This window comes from Zophobas morio, unplaced genomic scaffold, assembly GCF_036711695.1.
Source record: "Zophobas morio isolate AGI-343-1 ecotype UQ-CSIRO unplaced genomic scaffold, CSIRO_AGI_Zmor_V1 ptg000005l, whole genome shotgun sequence".
Lineage (NCBI taxonomy): Eukaryota > Metazoa > Arthropoda > Insecta > Coleoptera > Tenebrionidae > Zophobas > Zophobas morio.
Window position 1 is genome coordinate 19,477,290 of NW_026972110.1, and position 22,329 is coordinate 19,499,618.

General features: G+C 36.8%; 1 protein-coding gene across 1 annotated transcript; it reads left to right on the plus strand.

Annotated features, from left to right (window-relative positions):
• Positions 1–2,945: 2,945 nt before the first annotated feature.
• LOC135120394 (uncharacterized) lies at positions 2,946–22,067 on the plus strand. Its single transcript, XM_064044695.1, has 4 exons — positions 2,946–3,201; positions 3,488–3,633; positions 19,974–20,118; positions 21,657–22,067. Exons 1-4 carry the CDS (start codon positions 2,991–2,993, stop codon positions 21,956–21,958), a joined length of 804 nt encoding a protein of 267 aa, XP_063900765.1. The 5' UTR covers positions 2,946–2,990; the 3' UTR covers positions 21,959–22,067.
• Positions 22,068–22,329: the final 262 nt, after the last annotated feature.

Genomic DNA, 22,329 nt, shown 5'->3' on the forward strand with positions numbered 1-22,329 from the left:
ATGTTGGAAAAAGATGGTAGTAAGTCATTGGTTGGTGTGTGCGTTTTCTTCTCTTTTCACAAATATAATGTGTAAATTCAGGGAGATATACTCTCGTGTGGAGCGAAAATCGCATAATCAGATGTTTCACGCAGTTTGAAAATTTATACGAGGGATGTCCTGGAAATATCTACGTTTCTGTAGAGTCACTTGCGACGCTGCCACAACCTGAGTTTATTAGTCAAGAGGCGTTCCATACTTGTGTAAATCATTATCCAGATTTTTTTCTTTTCTCACTGTTGAGTTTTACAGCGTAATTTCTTCCAACAAGGATGATATTTTAAATTTGTTCTTGATTTTGGCTTTGTGATAAAAGTTGATTGAGAGAACAACATTTGTAATAATAGAGCAAAACTGATGTAGACTTAATGCTTTTTTAAAATTAAAAATTGTGTTACAGTATTGCGGTTGTCGTTACATGTCTTCAGACGTGCAAATGCAAGGAATTACTTTCGTCAGTGATGCACATTTTTTATTCAAAATCAACCTTTCCCTACTGATATAATAATTTATAGATGCCAATAAATAAAAAAAGTCTAAATAATAATAAATTAATGAAAAAAGCAAATGTCCTTTCAGCGGCGTTCTCTTTTGCTTTTGTTAAATCAAAGCCTCTCTTTACATCTTGGCTTAAATTTTAGAGGTGAGGGGACAAGAAAAATCAGTTTGACTCACTCATTGCAATTGTCTAACAAAATCAGGTTGCCTTAGTTTCACTGAGGACCCCTCACATATAAAATTAACCAATTAGAGGTGGTAAAAGTAACATCACCTACTAAAAGAAACTAATATTTAATTACATATGTGTTGTAAAAGGGTGCAAAAATGGAAGTTTCTCAAAATTACTTTCTTGACTTTCTTGAAAACACACAGTGACTATATGTAAATTTTAAAACTCTGACAACAGTAAATCGGTTACATCATACTATTTTCTCCATCATTTTGGCACCCTATTTGCATACAACATGGAGGTCTGGTGGCGTCTTCTTTTGAAATCATTGTAACAGAAACTTGAGCAAGCATTTTAGTGAACAATAAACAAACTTGTTCAATTTAAAGGGGTTAAATTGCAAATTTCCATAGTAACGAGTTAAATTCGTAAATCTGATTGGCTGTTTATTTCTAACAATTTTTAAATTTTAACACATACAGATTTGGGTCTGTTGTAGGTTAGACCACATTATTATAAAACTTTAAAAAGTCACAATAGTGACTGAAACTTGCGAGTTTGTTTTCTAAAAAAAGCTTGTATTGAAGTAGAAAGTCTATGACACCACCGGCGCCGGGTGGGTATTATGTGTATTTAAACTTTAAACACATACACATCTAAAATGTGCAGAATCTCAAAACAACGTTACCATTTTATAGATAATAAATAAATAAAAATCAAGTTAAAAATACAGTTACAATGTAAATGTTTTTTCACTTCTTTTATACCGACAATCAACAATTTCGAAGAGATCGTGTAAAATCCTGTTAGTGTGTGTTAAAAATTGAAACCATTTGCCATATTGCAAAATAATGGTTTAATTGATTAACCAAACCAAAATGGAACAATCTAACTCACTTAAAACAAAGACTTAGAATAGTTGTTGTTTCATCATTGTTAAAATTACGATTTACACGCATTGCAAAACCTAAGACCTAGATGCAGAAGAACTTACACTATTAAGATGGTCCCGAAAAGTTAAACTAGGGTCGAAGATCACTCCAAGATCCTTTATTACCTCCATTTTGCTAATTAAATGATCATCAATTAAATAATGAGTGTCCATAAAATATAAAGCTTTAGTTAAGGTAACAAAGCAGCATTTACCATAATTAAGAATTAATTTAAGTATATTTGGCTCACCATCTTGCAACTAAATCTAAATTATTTTGTAATAGTAGGATATCCAATGGATCTGCTCGATAAATATAATTTGATGTCAGCAGCATACGCCAGAACAGGGCAGGAGAAAGAAGAAATAAGATCATAATATAAATAATAACGGGCCTAGGTGGGACCCTTGAGGTACACCTGAACCAGCTACAAACTCTCTTGATGCAAACCCATTAATAATAATAATAATAATAATAATAATAATAGTAAAGTACCTTACGATATTTAGAAATTGCAGCTATTTTTCCATAACTATGTAATTTGGTAAAAACTGGTCTGATCGATATCACTTATACTCGTAACTGCATTGACTTGCGTCTTTGTATGCTGTCATGGTCCGTTGTGATAAAGAGATTATTAGATTTGAATTGTAACAGGGTTGCTTCTCACAGAAAGACCCGAATACGCCTCAACGATATACTGGCGAATTACTTTTATATTCGTACGGATAAACCGCAAATAAAACAGACGTAGAGATCTTGTATATAGCTATTTTGTTATATCGAGTAGTCTTAATGAAATTGATGTTGGATTTCTAAAGCGGGAGGGTTGAATTTATCGAAATGTCAACAATTTATTTTATCATATTTCCTTCTATAAAAAATTACATTTCACTCTTTTCAGCGCCGCCATCATCCGTTGAAATTTTACATCACCGGCATAATTCAAAAATTGAAATAAAAGAAAATCAAGAGTTCCATCTCGAATGCAGAGTGCGAAACGCAAAACCGGCAGCAAAAATTGTCTGGTACAGAGGAAACGTAGAATTAAACATACGTAAATACTTTAAATATTTGCTCGACTTAGGATGACAAACTTTTTCACTGCAGCCAATCGCGATGATCAAATAATTGAAGTTCCTGGGAACAACGGGGACAAAAGATTTACCAGATACGACACGCATTCTCGCATATCGTTGAAGCCAACAGCTCAAGATGATCATGCCGAATACACGTGCGAAGCGATGCACGAAGCGTTATCTTCCGACATACCTATGAAAACAACAGTTCAGTTTAGCGTATTTTGTAAGTAACTTCGCTCTTTATCGTTTAACACACTCTGACTCCGAATGTGCTCAGATCCGCCTGGTTTGCCATATATTGAGGGGTATACGGAAGTACCTGCGTCTAATTCGTCACCCAGCTTAGATGAGGAAAACTTAAAAAATTTCTCCGATTTCCTTATAACAGTGGGCACTGTTGTGGGCACCTTAATAATATTAATGAACGTCTTGCTCATCAGTTGTTTCTTACACAGAATATCCAAGAAACGGATTTCAGGTAATTAATACGTTTTATTTCCTTTTGCCCAATGTACAACGACCATATCGAGAAGATTTACCCCACCAGATTTGTTGGATAAACAAGATTTACCGAGAATTGTTATTTATTAGTGTTTCTGTTATTGGTATTTTCTTTTTAATTACCAACATCGAATTAGTTGCCGGTTGCATGCTTAAACGAAGACTTAAAATAATCCGACATTCGTTTTCACATTTGATAGTTTATTTATTCGCCTATTTTATTGATCGCAGTAGTTTATATACTCGTTTCATATTTTTTTCAGAACAAAGTAATGAAACTCGTACATCGGCTACCATCGAAATGTGTGCTCCGAATAGCCACAACGATACCGTCAGAGGTGTAACATTACCCTCCGTTAATGAGAAAAGTGCAACTTACAGTAACGAAGGAAGTAACAACGACTACGTGGTAAGTTTTTTTTTAATAAATACTGTAGCGCTTTTCATTTTTCACGACATGATCAGTACTAATTCATTTCAAATTTTCTGCTTTCTTTGATTAAACAACTCACTTGTGATTCTAAATAGACCAAACTGACTCTTCAATTACTCATCAATATCCTCAACGACTGTGTATGTGAAAATGATGAGAACTCTGAAAGATTTGTAGTTTCGGTAACTAAAGAATGAACCCTTTCTATTTTTGTAAAACTTTAAAATATTTGCAAAATAATATAATTAGATTCATGATCACAGACAACAAGATGTGAATACTGAATAAGCATTCAGATAGTGTTTTTATTTCACACAATAGCTACATGTGTGTAATCAAAAAAATAAATAAATTATTATAAATTCTATAGTTTTGCCTTAAAACTATAATATTGTCACAGTCACATAAATATGTAACCTAGTTACGATGGGATTGCCAAACACCCTGCTCGCGATATGATTCCATCGAGGCCATGGAGTGTCGACACATACAGACAGTAGGGATAGTTGCTGACACTGCAGGGGCTTCGTGGGGTTGACGAGAGCGGGTGGACGGCAGTTGGGTTGTGGCAAGAGAAAGAAAAAGAACCTGTGACATGTTTCTCCCAACAAAACAGTAAGTAGTTTTTTTTGTATTTGAATTATCAATAGAAATAACGTAAACTCACGAACTGGGCTTTTTTACCCCGCTCTACCAACCCCTTAGAACACCTCAGTCGTGACAATATTATAACCAAGAAGATTTTTCAAAACGCCATCACTTTTTAAATGCGTTTTTTTCTTAAATTTTATATCATTAAGTCTTTATTTAAATAAGAATTTTTATCAGAATAGGTTACCCCTAATCTTACAACTGTGTGAAAAATTCATTGTTTTCCGAGTGCAGCTTAGGTAATGAAATTCGAAGTAAACTGTTAGGGTATAAAAAATCGTTTCTGAACAATACTCTCCGATTGCTATATCCAAACTTATTTTTTATTAATTTTTCTATTGCATACTTTTGAAGTGATTTGTTTGTTCATTTAACATAAATATCTGTCGTTGAAAGTTTTAAAATGTTGTAATGAAATGATTTTTTGTAACTTTGTAAAGTATGTCTACAGTAAATCATTGACAGCAAACAACGGGGAAATATCATTTACTTATGCACAACAGTGTGAATGAATAAACACATGCGTTTTTCGCAAGCAACGCCTACTCGATGACTTTTTCAATTGAACATCCATTATTACAGAACAATAGTGTCACTACCAAGAACGTGTGTATGAATAATATCTATTAAAAAGTTGGTTTTGAATTCGAAAATTATATAAAAAAATTGGTCCAAAGAGTTTAGACAGTACTTCCCTCGCTGTCGGAAATGTGACGACTGAATGCCTATTATGTTTTTTTTTCGCAGTAGATTTCAAAGCATTCGGTTTTGTAGTTCCTGAGTAAATGAATAAAACAAATTTAGGAATTTGTTATTTTTTTGAGTCACCCGCTATATGCAAATTCAAAAAATATGAATGGGATGATAAATTACAAGTACACACTCATCATATTTTGTACATTCTAAATTGGATTTATCCGGCAAACTTTTGAACTGACGTCATCAGTTTTTTGGAGAAGATAATCAAATATATTTTGACTAAAAATTTATTATGCTCTTTATAACCTTAAAACATCTGCAAGATTTCAAAGCATTCGGTTTTGTAGTTCCTGATTAACTCAATAAAATAAATTCACGCATTCATTAATTTTTTGAGTCACCCTGTATATGCAAATAGAAAAAATTTGAATGGAATGATAAATCACAAGAAGAGACTCGCCATATTTTGTACATTTTAGATAGGATTTATTCAGCAAAATTTTGTGGTGGCGTCATACATTGTTTAGGGGGGACGACCAAATAGATTTTGATCAAAAATTTACCATGCTTATGTTAATGTCAAAACATCTTCAAGATTGCAAAGCATTCGGCTTTGTAGTTCCTGAGTAAACCAGTAAAATAAATTTACGCATTCATTAATCTTTTTGAGTCACCCTGTATATGCAAATCCAAAAAATATGAATAGAGTGATAAATCACAAGTACAGACTCATCATATTTTGTACAGTTTAGATACGATTTATTCCGCAAAGTTTCGAGCTGACGTCATCAATTTTTTGGAGGGGATAAGCAAATATATTTTGACTAAAGATTTATGATACTCTTTAGAAACCAGCAAAAAATAAAATAACTAAAAATTAAAAAAATGTTCAAAAATCGGAAAAAAACGAACTAAAACCGAAAAATTATAACAATAAAACATCGAAAAGTTTAAGACTTTGGGAAATAGAAAATTGAAAAATTGTAAAAAAAATAGAGAGAGGAAAAAACGCAAAATTGAAGGAAACATTAAAATGTCTAAAAAACTGAAAAATTGAAGAATGGAAAATCTAAAATTTGAGGAACTGAAAAATTAAATAATCGAAAAATTGAAAAGTTGAGACACCGAGAAAATTAAAAATCAAAAATGAAAAACTTAAAAATTTTAAAACTGCAAGATCGAAAAAGTAAAAAATTTAACAATTTAACACATTTCTAAAAAATCGCAAGATTGAAGAAACGAAAAATTGAAACATCAAAACTTAAAAATCAAACTAAGTACTAAAAATCGGAATACTAAACATAAAACATTAATTTATTTTGTTTAGTTTGATTTATGTAATGAACACTTTCGTAAATAAATGGTTGTTATTTAAAAATCTAAAAATTTAAATCGAGAGACTGAAAAATTAAAAATCGAAAACTAAAAGTTGAAAAATTCCAAAATTCCAAACCACGAAAAATTAAAAAATACTACAAAAATCGGAAAAAATAGGAACATTGAAAAATTAAACTGCAAAACTTAGAAATTGAAAAATCCGAAAGGAAAATCAGAAAGAAAAACCCCAAGATTGCAAAACACCAAACAAATAAAATCACTAATCACGAATCACTGATCATTGATCGTGATTTCGTTATTTCTTGGTTTCGTGATTTCGTGATTCGTGATTAGTGATTCGTGATTCGTGATTAGTGATCAGTGATTCGTGATTAGTGATTAGTGATTCGTGATTCGTGATTTTTTTTTCAATTTATTAAGTTTTAAAGTTTAAATGTTTCAGTTTTGAACTTTTCCATTTTGGGTTGTCTTGATTTTTAAATGTTTCAATTTTTTAATTTAGATTTCTCTTTTTTTCGATTTTTCAATTTTTAGATTTTTCATTTTTCGGCATTTCAATTTTAGAATTTTTCAATTTTCCGATTTTTCGGTTTTTCTTCTACAATTCTTCGATTTTTAAAATTTTACATTTTCGATGTTTCAGTTGTTTTTCAATTTTGAGTTTTTTCGATTTTTTGATTTTACAATTTTTTGATATCTGATTTTTTTTGGATTTTTTAATTTTTCGGTATTTATATTTTTCGATTTTTCAGTTTTTGATTTTTCAATTTTTCGTTCTCGATTTTTCAGTTTTTCAATTTATTCTTTTTACTTCCCGAGCGTAAGCAAAGGAAGTATTGTAATCGAGTCCGTCGGCCGACTCTCTACTTTTACGTTTTCTCGATCTTTCATGACACCTAGAAGATGAAGAAATAGGTCTCCCATTTCCGTCTATCTGTCCGTCTGTCTGCCGTCCCGGATTTTTATTAGACAGATAATCTCCGAAAGTACTGGACCGATTGTTGTGAAATTTTGTACTTAAATTAGCAATATCATGTAGATCGTAAAACGCTAACCAAAATTTGTATAAAATAACATAGTCCTACATCTGTAGTTTACGACTCCGAATTGAGTTTTTTAGTGAGTGAGTGAGTGAGTGAGTGAGTGAGTGAGTGAGTGAGTGAATCACGAATCACGAATCACTAATCACAAATCACTAATCTCGAGTCACTAATCACTAATCACGAATCACTAATCACCAATCACTAATCACGAATCACTAATCACGAATCACTAATCACTAATCTAATTTTTTTTAGTGATTAGTGATTAGTGATTAGTGATTAGTGATAAGTGATTAGTGATTGGTGATTAGTGATTAGTGATTCGTGATTTCGTGATTAGTGATTCGTGATTAGTGATTAGTGATTAGTGATTCGTGATTCGTGATATCGTGATTCGTGATATCGTGATTCGTGATATCGTGATTTCGTGACTAGTGATTCGTGATTCGTGATTCGTGATTTCGTGATTTCGTGATTAGTGATTAGTGATTAGTGATTCGTGATTCGTGATTAGTTATTAGTGATTCGTGATTAGTGATTAGTGATTAGTGTCAATTTATTTTATTGATTAAATTAAAGGCAACACTTATTATTACTATTACATTGGACCAACCCAATTTGGTAGACACAAAATTTTTTAAAGTAAAAACTCGGTTGAAACATAAGGGTAGCACGCTTATTTACATCGACTTTAACATTACAGACCTGCATTTATTTTATGCGCTCACTTGGTTCCGCGAATGTGGAATAGACATGTTTATAATCAACCAATTGTGAATTTCACCGTCAAGAATTAAAATAAAATCCAATGTTTTATATAATAAGCGGAAGTCGAAGCAATAAAACCGATGGTCGTTTTGTTTACAGTTTCTCTGTTTGACTCTCACGTATGCTGTTACGCTTGTCATCTTAAATTAAGAATGTTTATACATAAACGATTTTCAGTTGCCTTTCATATTACTAGTCCTTTTGTACTTAAATTAGCAATATCATGTAGATGGTAAAACGCTAACCAAAATTTGTATAAAATAACATAGTCCTACATCTGTAGTTTACGACTCCGAATTGAGTTTTTAAGTGAGTGAGTGAGTGAGTGAGTGAGTGAGTGAGTGAGTGAATCATGAATCACGAATCACGAATCACTAATCACGAATCACGAATCACAAATCACAAATCACTAATCACGAATCACTAATCTCAAATCACTAATCACGAATCACTAATCACGAATCACGAAATCACGAAATCACGAATCACTAATCACGAATCACGAAATCACGAAATCACGAATCACTAATCACGAATCACGAATCAGTAATCACTAATCACTAATCACGAATCACTAATCACGAAATCACTAATCACGAAATCACGAAATCACGAATCACTAATCACTAATCACAAATCACTAATCACGAGTCACCAATCACTAATCACTAATCTAATTTTTTTTAGTGATAAGTGATTAGTGATTCGTGATTTGTGATTAGTGAGTGATTCGTGATTAGTGATTCGTGATTTCGTGATTAGTGATTCGTGATTCGTGATTAGTTATTCGTGATTTCGTGATTAGTGATTAGTGATTCGTGATTAGTTATTCGTGATTCGTGATTAGTGATTCGTGATTAGTGATTAGTGATTAGTGATTCGTGATTAGTGATTTCGTCATTAGTGATTCGTGATTAGTGATTCGTGATTAGTGATTCGTGATTACTGATTAGTGATTCGTGATTCGTGATTAGTGATTCGTGATTCGTGATTAGTGATTCGTGATTCACGATTCACTCACTCACTCACTCACTCACTCACTTAAAAACTCAATTCGGAGTCGTAAACTACAGATGTAGGACTATGTTATTTTCTAATCACGAATCACTAATCACGAATCACGAATCACTAATGACTAATCACGAATTACGAATCACGAATCACTAATCACGAAATCACGAATCACTAGTCACGAAATCACGATATCACGAATCACGATATCACGAATCACGAATCACGAATCACGAAATCACGAATCACTAATCACTAATCACCAATCACTAATCACTAATCACTAATCACGAATCACTAAAAAAAATTAGATTAGTGATTAGTGATTCGTGATTAGTGATTCGTGATTAGTGATTGGTGATTAGTGATTGGTGATTAGTGATTCGTGATTAGTGATTCGCGATTAGTGATTAGTGATTCGTGATTTGTGATTGGTGATTGGTGATTGGTGATTCGTGATTAGTGATTCGTGATTAGTGATTAGAGACTCGAGATTAGTGATTTGTGATTAGTGATTCGTGATTCGTGATTCACTCACTCACTCACTCACTTACTCACTCACTCACTCACTCACTCACTTAAAAACTCAATTCGGAGTCGTAAACTACAGATGTAGGACTATGTTATTGTTACGATTGACGGGCGAATAATAAATCGGGCGTTGGTAAAACTCAAAAATGTATTTCTTTAGTTGGAATTACAACACTATCTATTGCAACGAATATGTACAGAAATTATTCCGGCGCTCTCGACTGTCTTCACTGGATGAATGAATCTCATTACCTACGGTCGCCTCTATTTAAACTCATAGTCTCTGATCGAGATCCTTCACGAACATCCATCGCGACTCCGCTTCGAGACTCCCCTGGACGCCGCTTCGAGACGCTCCAGACCTGTCTTTATGCGCCCGCCTCTCGGCCGTCAACAGCGATGATTCACCCATCAGCGCCGTGCGTACGTCCAGAAGGCTCTCGACCGCCATAGGCGTCGTACTGGGGCGGCATAAGGATGTATTTCGTAACACTGCCCCCCTCTTCAAATCCGATCGTCCCGATCGGAAGCGTCTTCGTTGTTTCCTTCGTACCGTTTTAGTCGATCGAGATGAACGATCTTCATCTTCGTCTTTGGTCCACGTTGGATCCGATAAACTACGTCATTTATTCTAGTGACGATAGTGTATGGACCTTCCCAGTCAGGAGCCAGTTTTGGACAACGTCCCTTCTTCCGTCGGGGGTTATACAGCCACACTAAGTCATCTTCCTGGAATCCGCCACAGTTGGCCTTCACATCATAACGGGTCTTCATTCGGTCACTGGCAATCTTGATCCGGCCCCTCACTAGTTCATGTACGTTGACCAACTTCTCTTTCAGTTCGTCCACGTAGTCACGTACTTCCATTGGTCCTTCAGATGGCAATCCAAAGACTAGGTCACAGGGCAGCCGCAGTTCCTTCCCAAATACAACGTGAGCAGGTGTTTGACCCGTGGTGTCGTGGATAGCTGCGCGGTAGGCCAGCAGGAATAGTGGAAGGTGCTGGTCCCAATCCCTTTGGTGCTCTTCTACCACTTTCGAAAGGTGTTGCTCCATAGTCCGGTTGAACCTTTCCACCATGCCGTCGGACTGTGGGTGTAGTGGCGTTGTCCTTGTCTTACGTATTCCCAGTAGCTGCATCACTCTTTGGAAGACGTTGGATTCGAAATTGCGTCCCTGGTCTGAGTGAAGTTCCAAGGGGACGCCAAACCTACTGATCCAATTGTCAACCAGTACTTTCGCGACCGTGACGGCTTCCTGATTTGGAATGGCATAGGCATCTGGCCACTTGCTGAAGTAGTCGCTAGCCACCAGGATAAACTTGTTGCCGTCGTTTGTTACAGGGAACGGACCGGCCACATCGATGGCGATTCTTTCGAAAGGTGCCCCAACATTATATTTCTTCATTTTTCCTCTCGCCCTGGTATGAGGACCTTGGCTGGCCGCACACGTCGTACACTTGCGACACCAACTTTCGACATCGTCACGATAACCTACCCAATAAAACCTCTCCCGGATTTTCGACAAAGTTTTGTTCACTCCAAAGTGGGCTCCAGATGTTCCGGCATGAACTTCCTCTAAGACCTTGGAAACCTTTACCTTGGGGAGGACCAGCATCGTCTTAGAGGTACGCCCATCAGGACTCTCCCACTTTCGCTTCAAGAGCCCATTTTCCATGACCAAGGAATCCCATTGGGCCCATAACGCCTTCAAACTGGGGGATTGGTCGGACAATTCTGCCCAGCCGGGTCGTTCGACTCCTTCCTCCTTCCACTTTAGTATTGGGCCGATTATGTCGTCTCCTTCTTGCTCACGCTTTAACCGCGCCGTTGTCCATTCTTCATCTTGCTCAAAAATCGTCCGACGAACGGGCAGGTTCCCTTCTTCCGCGTCGATCCTGTCGCAGTGCTTGCACTCTCCACACGGACGTCTTGACAAAGCGTCAGCGTTGTTGTGAAGTCGACCCGCTCGGTGTTTGATCCTAAAGTGGTAGTGCTGTAGTCTTTCCAGCCAACGCGCTACTTGGCCCTCGGGATTCTTTATCCGCAGTAGCCACGAGAGGGCAGCGTGGTCGGTCCTGATCAGAAACTCCTGTCCGTATAGATACTTGTGGAAGTGGTTGACGGCTTTGACAATGACTAGCAGTTCCTTCCTCGTGGCACAGTAATTTCTCTCTGGTTTGGAATGTAATTTACTAAAATATTCGATAACCCTTTCCTCCCCATCTTGTATCTGCGACAATACGGCCCCAACTCCCGAGTTACTCGCATCGGTATCGAGGACGAACATTCCTTTGTCCCTGGGGTAAGCCAAAATGGGGCTGGTGCACAAAGCCGTCTTCAGTCTTTTAAAGGCCATCTCACATGTACTGCTCCACTTGAAAGTCGCCTTCTGTTCCGTCAGTTGGTGTAACGGTGCTGCGATGTCGGCATACCCTTCTACAAATCGTCGGTAATATGTGCAGAGTCCCAAGAAGCTTCGTAGTTCATGCTTGTCTCTTGGTATGGGCCAATCCCGGATAGCAAGAACTTTCGTCGGGTTGGTTTCTATTCCCTTCTCCGACACGATATGGCCCAGGAATTCGACTCTTTTCTGGAAGAGCGAGCATTTCTTGGGATTTAGTTTCAAACGAGCGTTTTCCATTCGTTCTAGCACCTCCTCGAGATTCTTTAGATGGTCGTCAAACGTTTTGCCCATAATCATGACGTCGTCGAGGTATACCAGACAGGTCTTCCATGTCAGTCCTTTTAGCACCATCTCCATCAGCCGCTCGAATGTTGCTGGCGCATTACATAACCCGAAGGGCATAACGGTGAAGTGATAGAGGCCACTTCCGGTGGAGAACGCAGTCTTTTCTTTGTCGTCCGGGTGCAAGCCTACTTGCCAGTAGCCACTCTTCAAGTCCAAGGTCGAAAACCACGCCGAGCCGGATAAGGTCGTCAAGGTATCGTCTATTCGAGGAAGGGGGTAACTGTCTTTCTTCGTGACGTCGTTCAGTTTCCTGTAATCGACGCAAAATCGGGTAGTCCCGTCCTTCTTGGTAACCAAGACTACTGGAGATGACCACGCGCTGTTGGATTCTTCAATTACCCCATCTCTCAACATGTTGTCCACGAGTTTTGTAGCTTCTTCTTGTTTGGCTAGGGGTAGTCTTCGAGGAGCCTGACGGATCGGTTGCGTGTCACCAGTGTTTATTCGGTGTTCTACGATGTTGGTCTTCCCGAATGGTTCCTCCTCTGAGGCGAAGACATTACGGTGCCTACGAATGAGTCCTTTGGCCAGTTTTCTCTCACGAGCAGACAGCTGGTCCCAGTTGACCTCCAAGCCTTTGGTATCCCCTTCCTTAGACTCATTCTCAACGTCTTCTTCCTCGCAGTTCAATACTCGGGCGACTGGCTCACACATTCCGATAATCTCCCCTTTTCTAATATTGACTGCATTGGGAAACACGTTTGCCACACGTAAGGGTATGTCACGATTGGTTTTGACTAGGGTGCTCGCGATCAGGAGCCTGTGGGTTGAGTCACGTGCCGGCTGCACCATCCCCAAACTGTATCCGGGGTTCGTCTCTACTCTGGCGGGGACGATGACTTCTGCATTACCATCTACCTTCGTTGTCTGACAGACCACTAGTCTGACCGTTGCAGCTTCCACATTCGGACGTCCCAGCACAAATTCTTCGGCTCCAAAACGCAGAATTTTCTGTTCTGGATCGATCATTAAACCATACCGGCTGATTAGGTCCATTCCCAGAATGAAATCGTCAGCGATTTCCGCCACCAGAACTTCATGCCTTATTCGGAGTCGACCGAGCTCTACATTCACCACCGCTGTACCCAGAACCGGTGTTGCTTCTCCTGTGACCGTCTTTACATTCGTGGCGGTATATACTGATTTAATTTGGCAATTTTGTAACCTGGATCTGCGTGCAAGGGACACTTCGGCTCCTGTGTCGATGATGATCTTCGATTCCCGTCCATTGATTTTTCCGCTGATTGTCGGACTGTCGACGCTCCCCGCGATACTTCTAACCATTACAGTTGTTGGGGCTTCTCTTTTAGCAGCCAGTACGCGCCCCGAGGTACCGACTGCCTTTAGTTTTCCTGCTCCTGATGTAGACGAGGTCGCGGCTGCGATCTCCTCATCGGCCCTGGCGATCTAACACGGCAATCCCTCCTAACATGCCCTTGACGCCCACACCTGTAACATTCTAGGCGCCCTCCATGTTGTCTAGAACTGCCCGTCTTGATTTCGGCAATTATTTCGCGGGCGAATTTCTCAAAGTTCTCTCTCATTTTGTCGAGACTCTCTTGAATAGGGTTTACTTCGCCCTCAACCCCGATGCCTCGTATCTTAACGTTGGAACGAGGTGAGCTGTTGTATGCGGCGTCCACTTCTAACGCTCGAATCAGCGCCTCGGATGGTTTCTTGAACCCGGAGATTTGCAGGACTCTTCTTACCTCACTATCTCTTACGCCGTTTACGAAGGTTTCTGCTGCCAGTCTGTCTTGGAAGTCTTGCGGAGCTTCAGGATAGGCGAGGTGTACCAAGCGTTTAACATCAGCCGCAAACTCCTGAAGAGATTCACTACTCTTCTGAATCCTAGATTTAAGCTGCGCTACGAAAACTTGCCGGAGGTGTTCATCTCCAAATCTGAGTTCAAGGGCGGTCGTCAAGGCGGTATAGTCCTTCTGGTTCTCTTCTGATAATGTCTGTAGAATCTCCAGGGCCGCACCTCGTAGTGCTACTACCAAAGCGGTCGCTTTCTGTTGGTCATTCCAGCTATTCGACAAGGCCGCAGCTTCAAATTGCTTCTTATAAGTAGTCCACGACGTCTGCCCATCAAAAATAGGGGGTTGAACTCTCACCGGACTGAATTCTGAAGGGGTCGTAATTGTAGGTCGTGGTGTTTGCAACCTTTCTTCGAGCTCCTTGATCTTGTTTTCCATTTCATTTCTCACCTCGTCCACTTCATTTCGGACGACTTGGAGGATTTCACTTCGACTGTTCAAAAGTGTAGTTTGCATAGCTTTTAGATTTTCTTCCATTATTCTTCGATCTTCTTTTCTACTTTCTTCCATTATTCTTTGATTTTCTTCCATTATTCTGCGATCTTCTTTTCTATTTTCTTCCATTATTCTTCGATCTTCTTTTCTACTTTCTTCCATTATTCTTTGATTTTCGCTCAACATTTTCATCATTTTTGTCAGTTGTTCCTCCATGTTGGCTGTTTGCGCTCTTGTGGTAGTCGGCATAAAATTTTCTTCTAGAAACTTCTAGAGTCTTGACGGACGTCGCGCGAGAGAATTTTCTCGAAAGTTCACTTTGTTCCGGTCTCCCCTAGTAGCACCAACACAAATTCGAATCCCGATTTATTTCACAATTAATCCCACTTCTGACACCAGTGTTACGATTGACGGGCGAATAATAAATCGGGCGTTGGTAAAACTCAAAAATGTATTTCTTTAGTTGGAATTACAACACTATCTATTGCAACGAATATGTACAGAAATTATTCCGGCGCTCTCGACTGTCTTCACTGGATGAATGAATCTCATTACCTACGGTCGCCTCTATTTAAACTCATAGTCTCTGATCGAGATCCTTCACGAACATCCATCGCGACTCCGCTTCGAGACTCCCCTGGACGCCGCTTCGAGACGCTCCAGACCTGTCTTTATGCGCCCGCCTCTCGGCCGTCAACAGCGATGATTCACCCATCAGCGCCGTGCGTACGTCCAGAAGGCTCTCGACCGCCATAGGCGTCGTACTGGGGCGGCATAAGGATGTATTTCGTAACATTATTTTCTAATCACTAATCACTAATCACGAATCACTAATAACTAATCACGAATCACGAATCACGAATCACTAATCACGAAATCACGAATCACGATTCACGAATCACTAGTCACGAAATCACGAATCACGAATCACTAATCACTAATCACCAATCACTAATCACTAATCCCGAATCACTAATCACTAATCACGAGTCACTAATCACTAATCACGAATCACTAATCACCAATCACTAATCACGAATCACTAATCACTAATCTATTTTTTTTTAGTGATTCGTGATTAGTGATTAGTGATAAGTGATTAGTGATTCGTGATTTCGTGATTAGTGATTCGTGATTAGTGATTCGTGATTCGTGATTCGTGATTCGTGATTCGTGATATCGTGATTCGTGATATCGTGATTTTGTGACTAGTGATTCGTGATTCGTGATTCGTGATTCGTGATTTCGTGATTTCGTGATTAGTGATTAGTGATTCGTGATTCGTGATTCGTGATTAGTTATTAGTGATTCGTGTTTAGTGATTCGTGATTAGTGATTCGTGATTAGTGATTCGTGATTCGTGATTCGTGATTAGTTATTAGTGATTCGTGATTAGTGATTAGTGATTAGAAAATAACATAGTCCTACATCTGTAGTTTACGACTCCGAATTGAGTTTTTAAGTGAGTGAGTGAGTGAGTGAGTGAGTAAGTGAGTGAGTGAGTGAGTGAATCACGAATCACGAATCACTAATCACAAATCACTAATCTCGAGTCTCTAATCACTAATCACGAATCACTAATCACGAATCACCAATCACCAATCACCAATCACAAATCACGAATCACTAATCACTAATCGCGAATCACTAATCACGAATCACTAATCACCAATCACTAATCACGAATCACTAATCACGAATCACTAATCACTAATCTAATTTTTTTTAGTGATTCGTGATTAGTGATTAGTGATTAGTGATTGGTGATTAGTGATTAGTGATTCGTGATTTCGTGATTCGTGATTCGTGATTCGTGATTCGTGATTCGTGATATCGTGATTCGTGATATCGTGATTTCGTGACTAGTGATTCGTGATTTCGTGATTAGTGATTCGTGATTCGTAATTCGTGATTAGTCATTAGTGATTCGTGATTCGTGATTAGTGATTCGTGATTAGAAAATAACATAGTCCTACATCTGTAGTTTACGACTCCGAATTGAGTTTTTAAGTGAGTGAGTGAGTGAGTGAGTGAGTGAATCGTGAATCACGAATCACTAATCACGAATCACGAATCACTAATCACGAATCACTAATCAGTAATCACGAATCACTAATCACGAATCACTAATCACGAATCACTAATGACGAAATCACTAATCACGAATCACTAATCACTAATCAGTAATCACGAATCACTAATCACGAATCACTAATCACGAATCACTAATGACGAAATCACTAATCACGAATCACTAATCACTAATCACTAATCACGAATCACTAATCACGAATCACGAATAACTAATCACGAATCACTAATCACTAATCACGAAATCACGAATAACTAATCACGAATCACGAATCACTAATCACGAAATCACGAATCACTAATCACGAATCACTCACTAATCACAAATCACGAATCACTAATCACTTATCACTAAAAAAAATTAGATTAGTGATTAGTGATTGGTGACTCGTGATTAGTGATTTGTGATTAGTGATTAGTGATTCGTGATTTCGTGATTTCGTGATTAGTGATTTCGTGATTAGTGATTCGTGATTAGTGATTAGTGATTACTGATTCGTGATTCGTGATTAGTGATTCGTGATTTCGTGATTTTGTGATTCGTGATTAGTGATTCGTGATTAGTGATTTGAGATTAGTGATTCGTGATTAGTGATTTGTGATTTGTGATTCGTGATTCGTGATTAGTGATTCGTGATTCGTGATTCATGATTCACTCACTCACTCACTCACTCACTCACTCACTCACTCACTTAAAAACTCAATTCGGAGTCGTAAACTACAGATGTAGGACTATGTTATTTTATACAAATTTTGGTTAGCGTTTTACCATCTACATGATATTGCTAATTTAAGTACAAAAGGACTAGTAATATGAAAGGCAACTGAAAATCGTTTATGTATAAACATTCTTAATTTAAGATGACAAGCGTAACAGCATACGTGAGAGTCAAACAGAGAAACTGTAAACAAAACGACCATCGGTTTTATTGCTTCGACTTCCGCTTATTATATAAAACATTGGATTTTATTTTAATTCTTGACGGTGAAATTCACAATTGGTTGATTATAAACATGTCTATTCCACATTCGCGGAACCAAGTGAGCGCATAAAATAAATGCAGGTCTGTAATGTTAAAGTCGATGTAAATAAGCGTGCTACCCTTATGTTTCAACCGAGTTTTTACTTTAAAAAATTTTGTGTCTACCAAATTGGGTTGGTCCAATGTAATAGTAATAATAAGTGTTGCCTTTAATTTAATCAATAAAATAAATTGACTTCATTAATTTTTTTGAGCCACCTCTTAAGAAAATCTAAACAATATGAATGAAGTGATAAATCACAAGTACAGACTCATCATATTTTTACGCTTTAGATAGGATTTATTCGGCAAACTTTGGAGCTGACGTCATCAAATTTTTTGAGGGGGGATTAGCAAATACATTTTGATAAAAAAGTTAACGTGCTTATGATAACTTTAATACATCTCCTATGTTTCAAAGCATTCGGTTTTGTTGTTCCTGATTAACTCAATAAAATAAATTGACGCATTCATTAATTTTTTTCGGTCACCCTGTATATGCAAATCGAAAAAATTTGAATGGAATGATAAATCACAAGAAGAGACTCACCATATTTTGTACATTTTAGATAGGATTTATTCAGCAAAATTTTGTGGTGACGTCATAAATTTTTTAGGAGGTTACGACCAAATACATTTTGATCAAAAATTTACCATTCTTATGATAATTTTAAAACATCTTCAAGATTTCAAAGCATTCGGTTTTGTAGTTCCTGAGTAAATCAGTAAAATAAATTTTGCGCATTCATTAATTTTTTTGACTCACCCTGTATATGCAAATCCAAAAAATATGAATGGAGTGATATACCACAAGTACAGACGCATCATATTTTGTACATTTTAGATAGGATTTATTCGGCAAACTTTTGAGCTGACGTCATCAAGTTTTTGGAGGAGATAACCAAATATATTTTGACTAAAGATTTATGATGCTCTTTAGAGCCTTAAAACATCTGCAACATTTTAAAACATTCGGGTCAGCAGATTCAAAATTAAATTGCAAAATGTTGTTTTATGATTTTGATTTTTTTTCCAAAAATCTGGACGTTTCGGGTAAAAACTGAATTCGGAGTCGTAAACTACATGTGTAGGACTATGCTATTTTATACAATTTAAGACCCATTTACTATGTACAATTTTTAAGTGACGTCATCGCATTAGTGGTGGGGATGATTAGACAAATTTTGGTTAGCGTTTTACCATCTACATGATATTCCTAATATAAGTACAAAATTTCACAACAATCGGTCCAGTACTTTCGGAGATTATCTGTCTAATAAAAATTCGGGACGGCAGACGGACAGACGGACGGACAGACAGACGGAAATGGGAGACCTATTTTTTCGTATTCTAGGAGTCATGAAAGATCGAGAAAACGTAAAAGTAGAGAGTCGGCCGACGGACTCGATTACAATACTTCCTTTGCTTACGCTCGGGAAGTAAAAAAGGGAACAATGAAAAAAAAATTGAAATTAAGTGGTTGTGTTAGTTTTACGTTGTTGTACGTCGTAATAGTTTTCACGAAAAGTGGCATTTGTTTACGTATCTTCAATGTTCTGTTCACGGGGGTAAATGTTTCTAAAAAATATACACGTATGTAACTGTATATGGTATATGGTAATTTAATATGCACAGACATGTATTCTCAATGTGGTACACATTGTTATGGCATAAATACAGTTTATTGTAAACAGGACGCAAGCCAGATTTGTTCTGGGAATTTGTTACTGTTCATGTTGTAATACACAAAAGGAAAACAACAAAGTGCGTTCTATTGTTTTGCGTTTTTTTTTTTAATTTTCATATATATGTACTGCGTCTAATATACCGGATTTCAAAGATTTTATGAAGAAAGTATAAGGTAAACATAATTTCAATAATTATAGCTCTAACTGCTTTACAGTTATTAAAAATGAAATAGCTCATTATTAATTAAACTAATACATGTTGTTTATTAATTTTTTTGCATTATTTATTATTATGCCGTCGGCTTTGAAATTGATTCCACTAAAACTGCACAAAACAAAAATATGATCCAATTTTTTTCACACATAATTTTAAAACAACGGACTAATTTCGTTGTTTCTTTACTATAAATAGTTATAGTAATAACGATATAAATGGAAAGGAAAGTAACGCCCGAATATTTTTGCCAGGAGGATGACCCTAAACAAGCAACAAGGATTTACTTCATGGTCGAACCGGACTACCCATGTGTACAGCCAGTGTGTCTCAGTTATGAGCATGATAGGACCAGAGCTAGAGATGACCAAAGCCTTGACTTTCAAGGCACTATGACAGGTAACTAACTTACTTGCTATCTACCTACCTACTAACGATCGTCTATTTGAAAAATGCAAACATTTTTAGCTGCTTGTCGATTTGTAGTGTTGCAAAACTTTCAAATAATGTAAACCTCTAAAAATATCTTTTGATATTTGGTGCTAAAAGTTTTTAGTCTACGAGAAGACTTACAGTAAGCAGTAAAGTGTTTTTTTAATTGCAGATAGACAGTGTGTTCAGATTTCTATAGATTAAACTGTTTAAATTATTATGTAAATGCAAATATCATCCGTTATTTGTAACTTTTACTCTACTTTTACTATTTTAAATCTATAGATATATTTTTCTTTATCTAAATAATTATGTTTCAAAGGACTTTCCTCTTTCTCCTATCCGAGACAATTTTTATTGGACACACATACACGTTCTTTAATCGAGAGTGGACCGATTTTCCTAAACTGCGTCAAACAATTTTATCACCTGATACTTCGAACACTTATATGTACATATATTGGAAAATGTATTAATTTTTTATTTAGTGAATTGTACCTTGGCTCCATCCTATGAACTCAAAAATGCCAAGAAAACTTTCATGTTTTAGCTAGAGATCAAATTTTTGTTAACATTTATGAGTTATATTCAGGCTCGTTTTAACCATTCTGAACTTCTTGTGATATGCAAAATCGATTCATTTGGCGAAAAGAAGACGATTGGATATAGTTTCAACGTTTGTCGTTTGTAGACTCAAGGAATCAGTTCAAAAATTTCAGAAATGTAACTTTTGATGTTTTCCCTTACGACTTCATATCATCATATTTAATAAAACAAATTATTTGATATGATTTTATGTCTCAAAATTCAAATACAAAAAAATTCGTACTAAACATCTCCAATTCTTATTCTTTAAGAAAAGTACGCAGTGCACAGTTTTTGTTATTCCATACCCTTTGTCGTTAAATTACATTTTTTTTTTTTTTTTGTAATAGTTGACTATTCTCTATCATTTCGTTACTCGAAAGCTATTCGAAATTTCGTTATTATTACAGAGTAACATAACTGCATAAAACTGATTTAAACAATATGGTTTTTCATAGTGTCTTCAAATTTTTTCAACTAAGAAAAAAAATTTGTCTGCATAAATCCAGCATCTGTGTAGATTGTGGCATCACATTATTTTTAAAACAAATATCTTTCAACGAAACAAATTTATTTCTCTTTATAGATAGGTGATCGATGTATGTCTAACATTCTCGTGTTCCATCAGGTTAGCTCAAGTCGGCTCAAGTAACATAGTTTTAAAATAATCAAATAAATAATGTTCACTGCGCTTGCGCAGAGGAACAAAATGCTAGAATTAAAAACAGAAAACAAATGTTAACGAAGTGGCAACGCCGTTATCCTTTTTGAAACATTCTAAATTAATAAATTATAAATTTTACGCTGTCATCAAATATGAACTCACTGAAACAAAACGAATTATTTATTGTCTTCATCTCGATGTTTTAAAATTATGTATTGCACAACTCGGTAGTTGAACACATTTTGACAAATTTCAGCAAAATCGACGTTCATAAGTGCCCCACCGCCAGCACCTCCAGCAGACGGGTCGTATTACAACATGTCCCACTGCTATCTTTCGAATCCACCACCTCTAGATTTTCAAGATCCGCCTCCAATACCGGCACTTCCTCAGGTGGATCATATGCACAACCCGATGACACCGCCTCTTCCGGCCAGTGAATCTCTTCTCCGCCATCAGCGAGATGCTGTTCCATCGCCAGACGTTCTTCACAAAACCAGCGAGAATCCCCAAAGTCTCCTAGCTCAAATTCTTGAACAGGAAGGATATCTTGTCTGAGACATGGAAGATATTTTAAATGTCGTGTAAAATATCAAGCGCGACTGATGCTCAATTTTGTGAATTTAAAAAGAATCGCTGCAAAACAAAGACATGTAATCAATTAATAACAGGGTATTTAATAAGTTTCTCAACAATAACTCTGTTAAAACAGTTAATATTGTTGTTTGGATATATTGTTAAATGTTAATTTAAGTTCTTTTTGCATGTTTTTACATGAGTAAAAAATGTTATTTACTAGTCCAATCCAACAACCAAAGTGTTACTTCTCTTAAGTTTGAATATAATTCTATTTTTCGAATTTTATGAGTTAACATTTCCTCAACTTTTGTAAGTATGGAATTAATTTTCCTTTTTCTTAGGTCTATTTA

What these genes read in the sequence shown, in the direction of transcription:
- LOC135120394 (XM_064044695.1), top strand. Translation starts at nt 2,991, where the DNA reads ATGTGCTCAGATCCGCCTGGTTTGCCATATATTGAGGGGTATACGGAA. An exon ending in ATCCAAGAAACGGATTTCAG is followed by an intron (nt 3,202 to 3,487) that starts GTAATTAATACG and finishes TATTTTTTTCAG; the next exon opens with AACAAAGTAATGAAACTCGT. An exon ending in CTTTCAAGGCACTATGACAG is followed by an intron (nt 20,119 to 21,656) that starts GTAACTAACTTA and finishes GACAAATTTCAG; the next exon opens with CAAAATCGACGTTCATAAGT.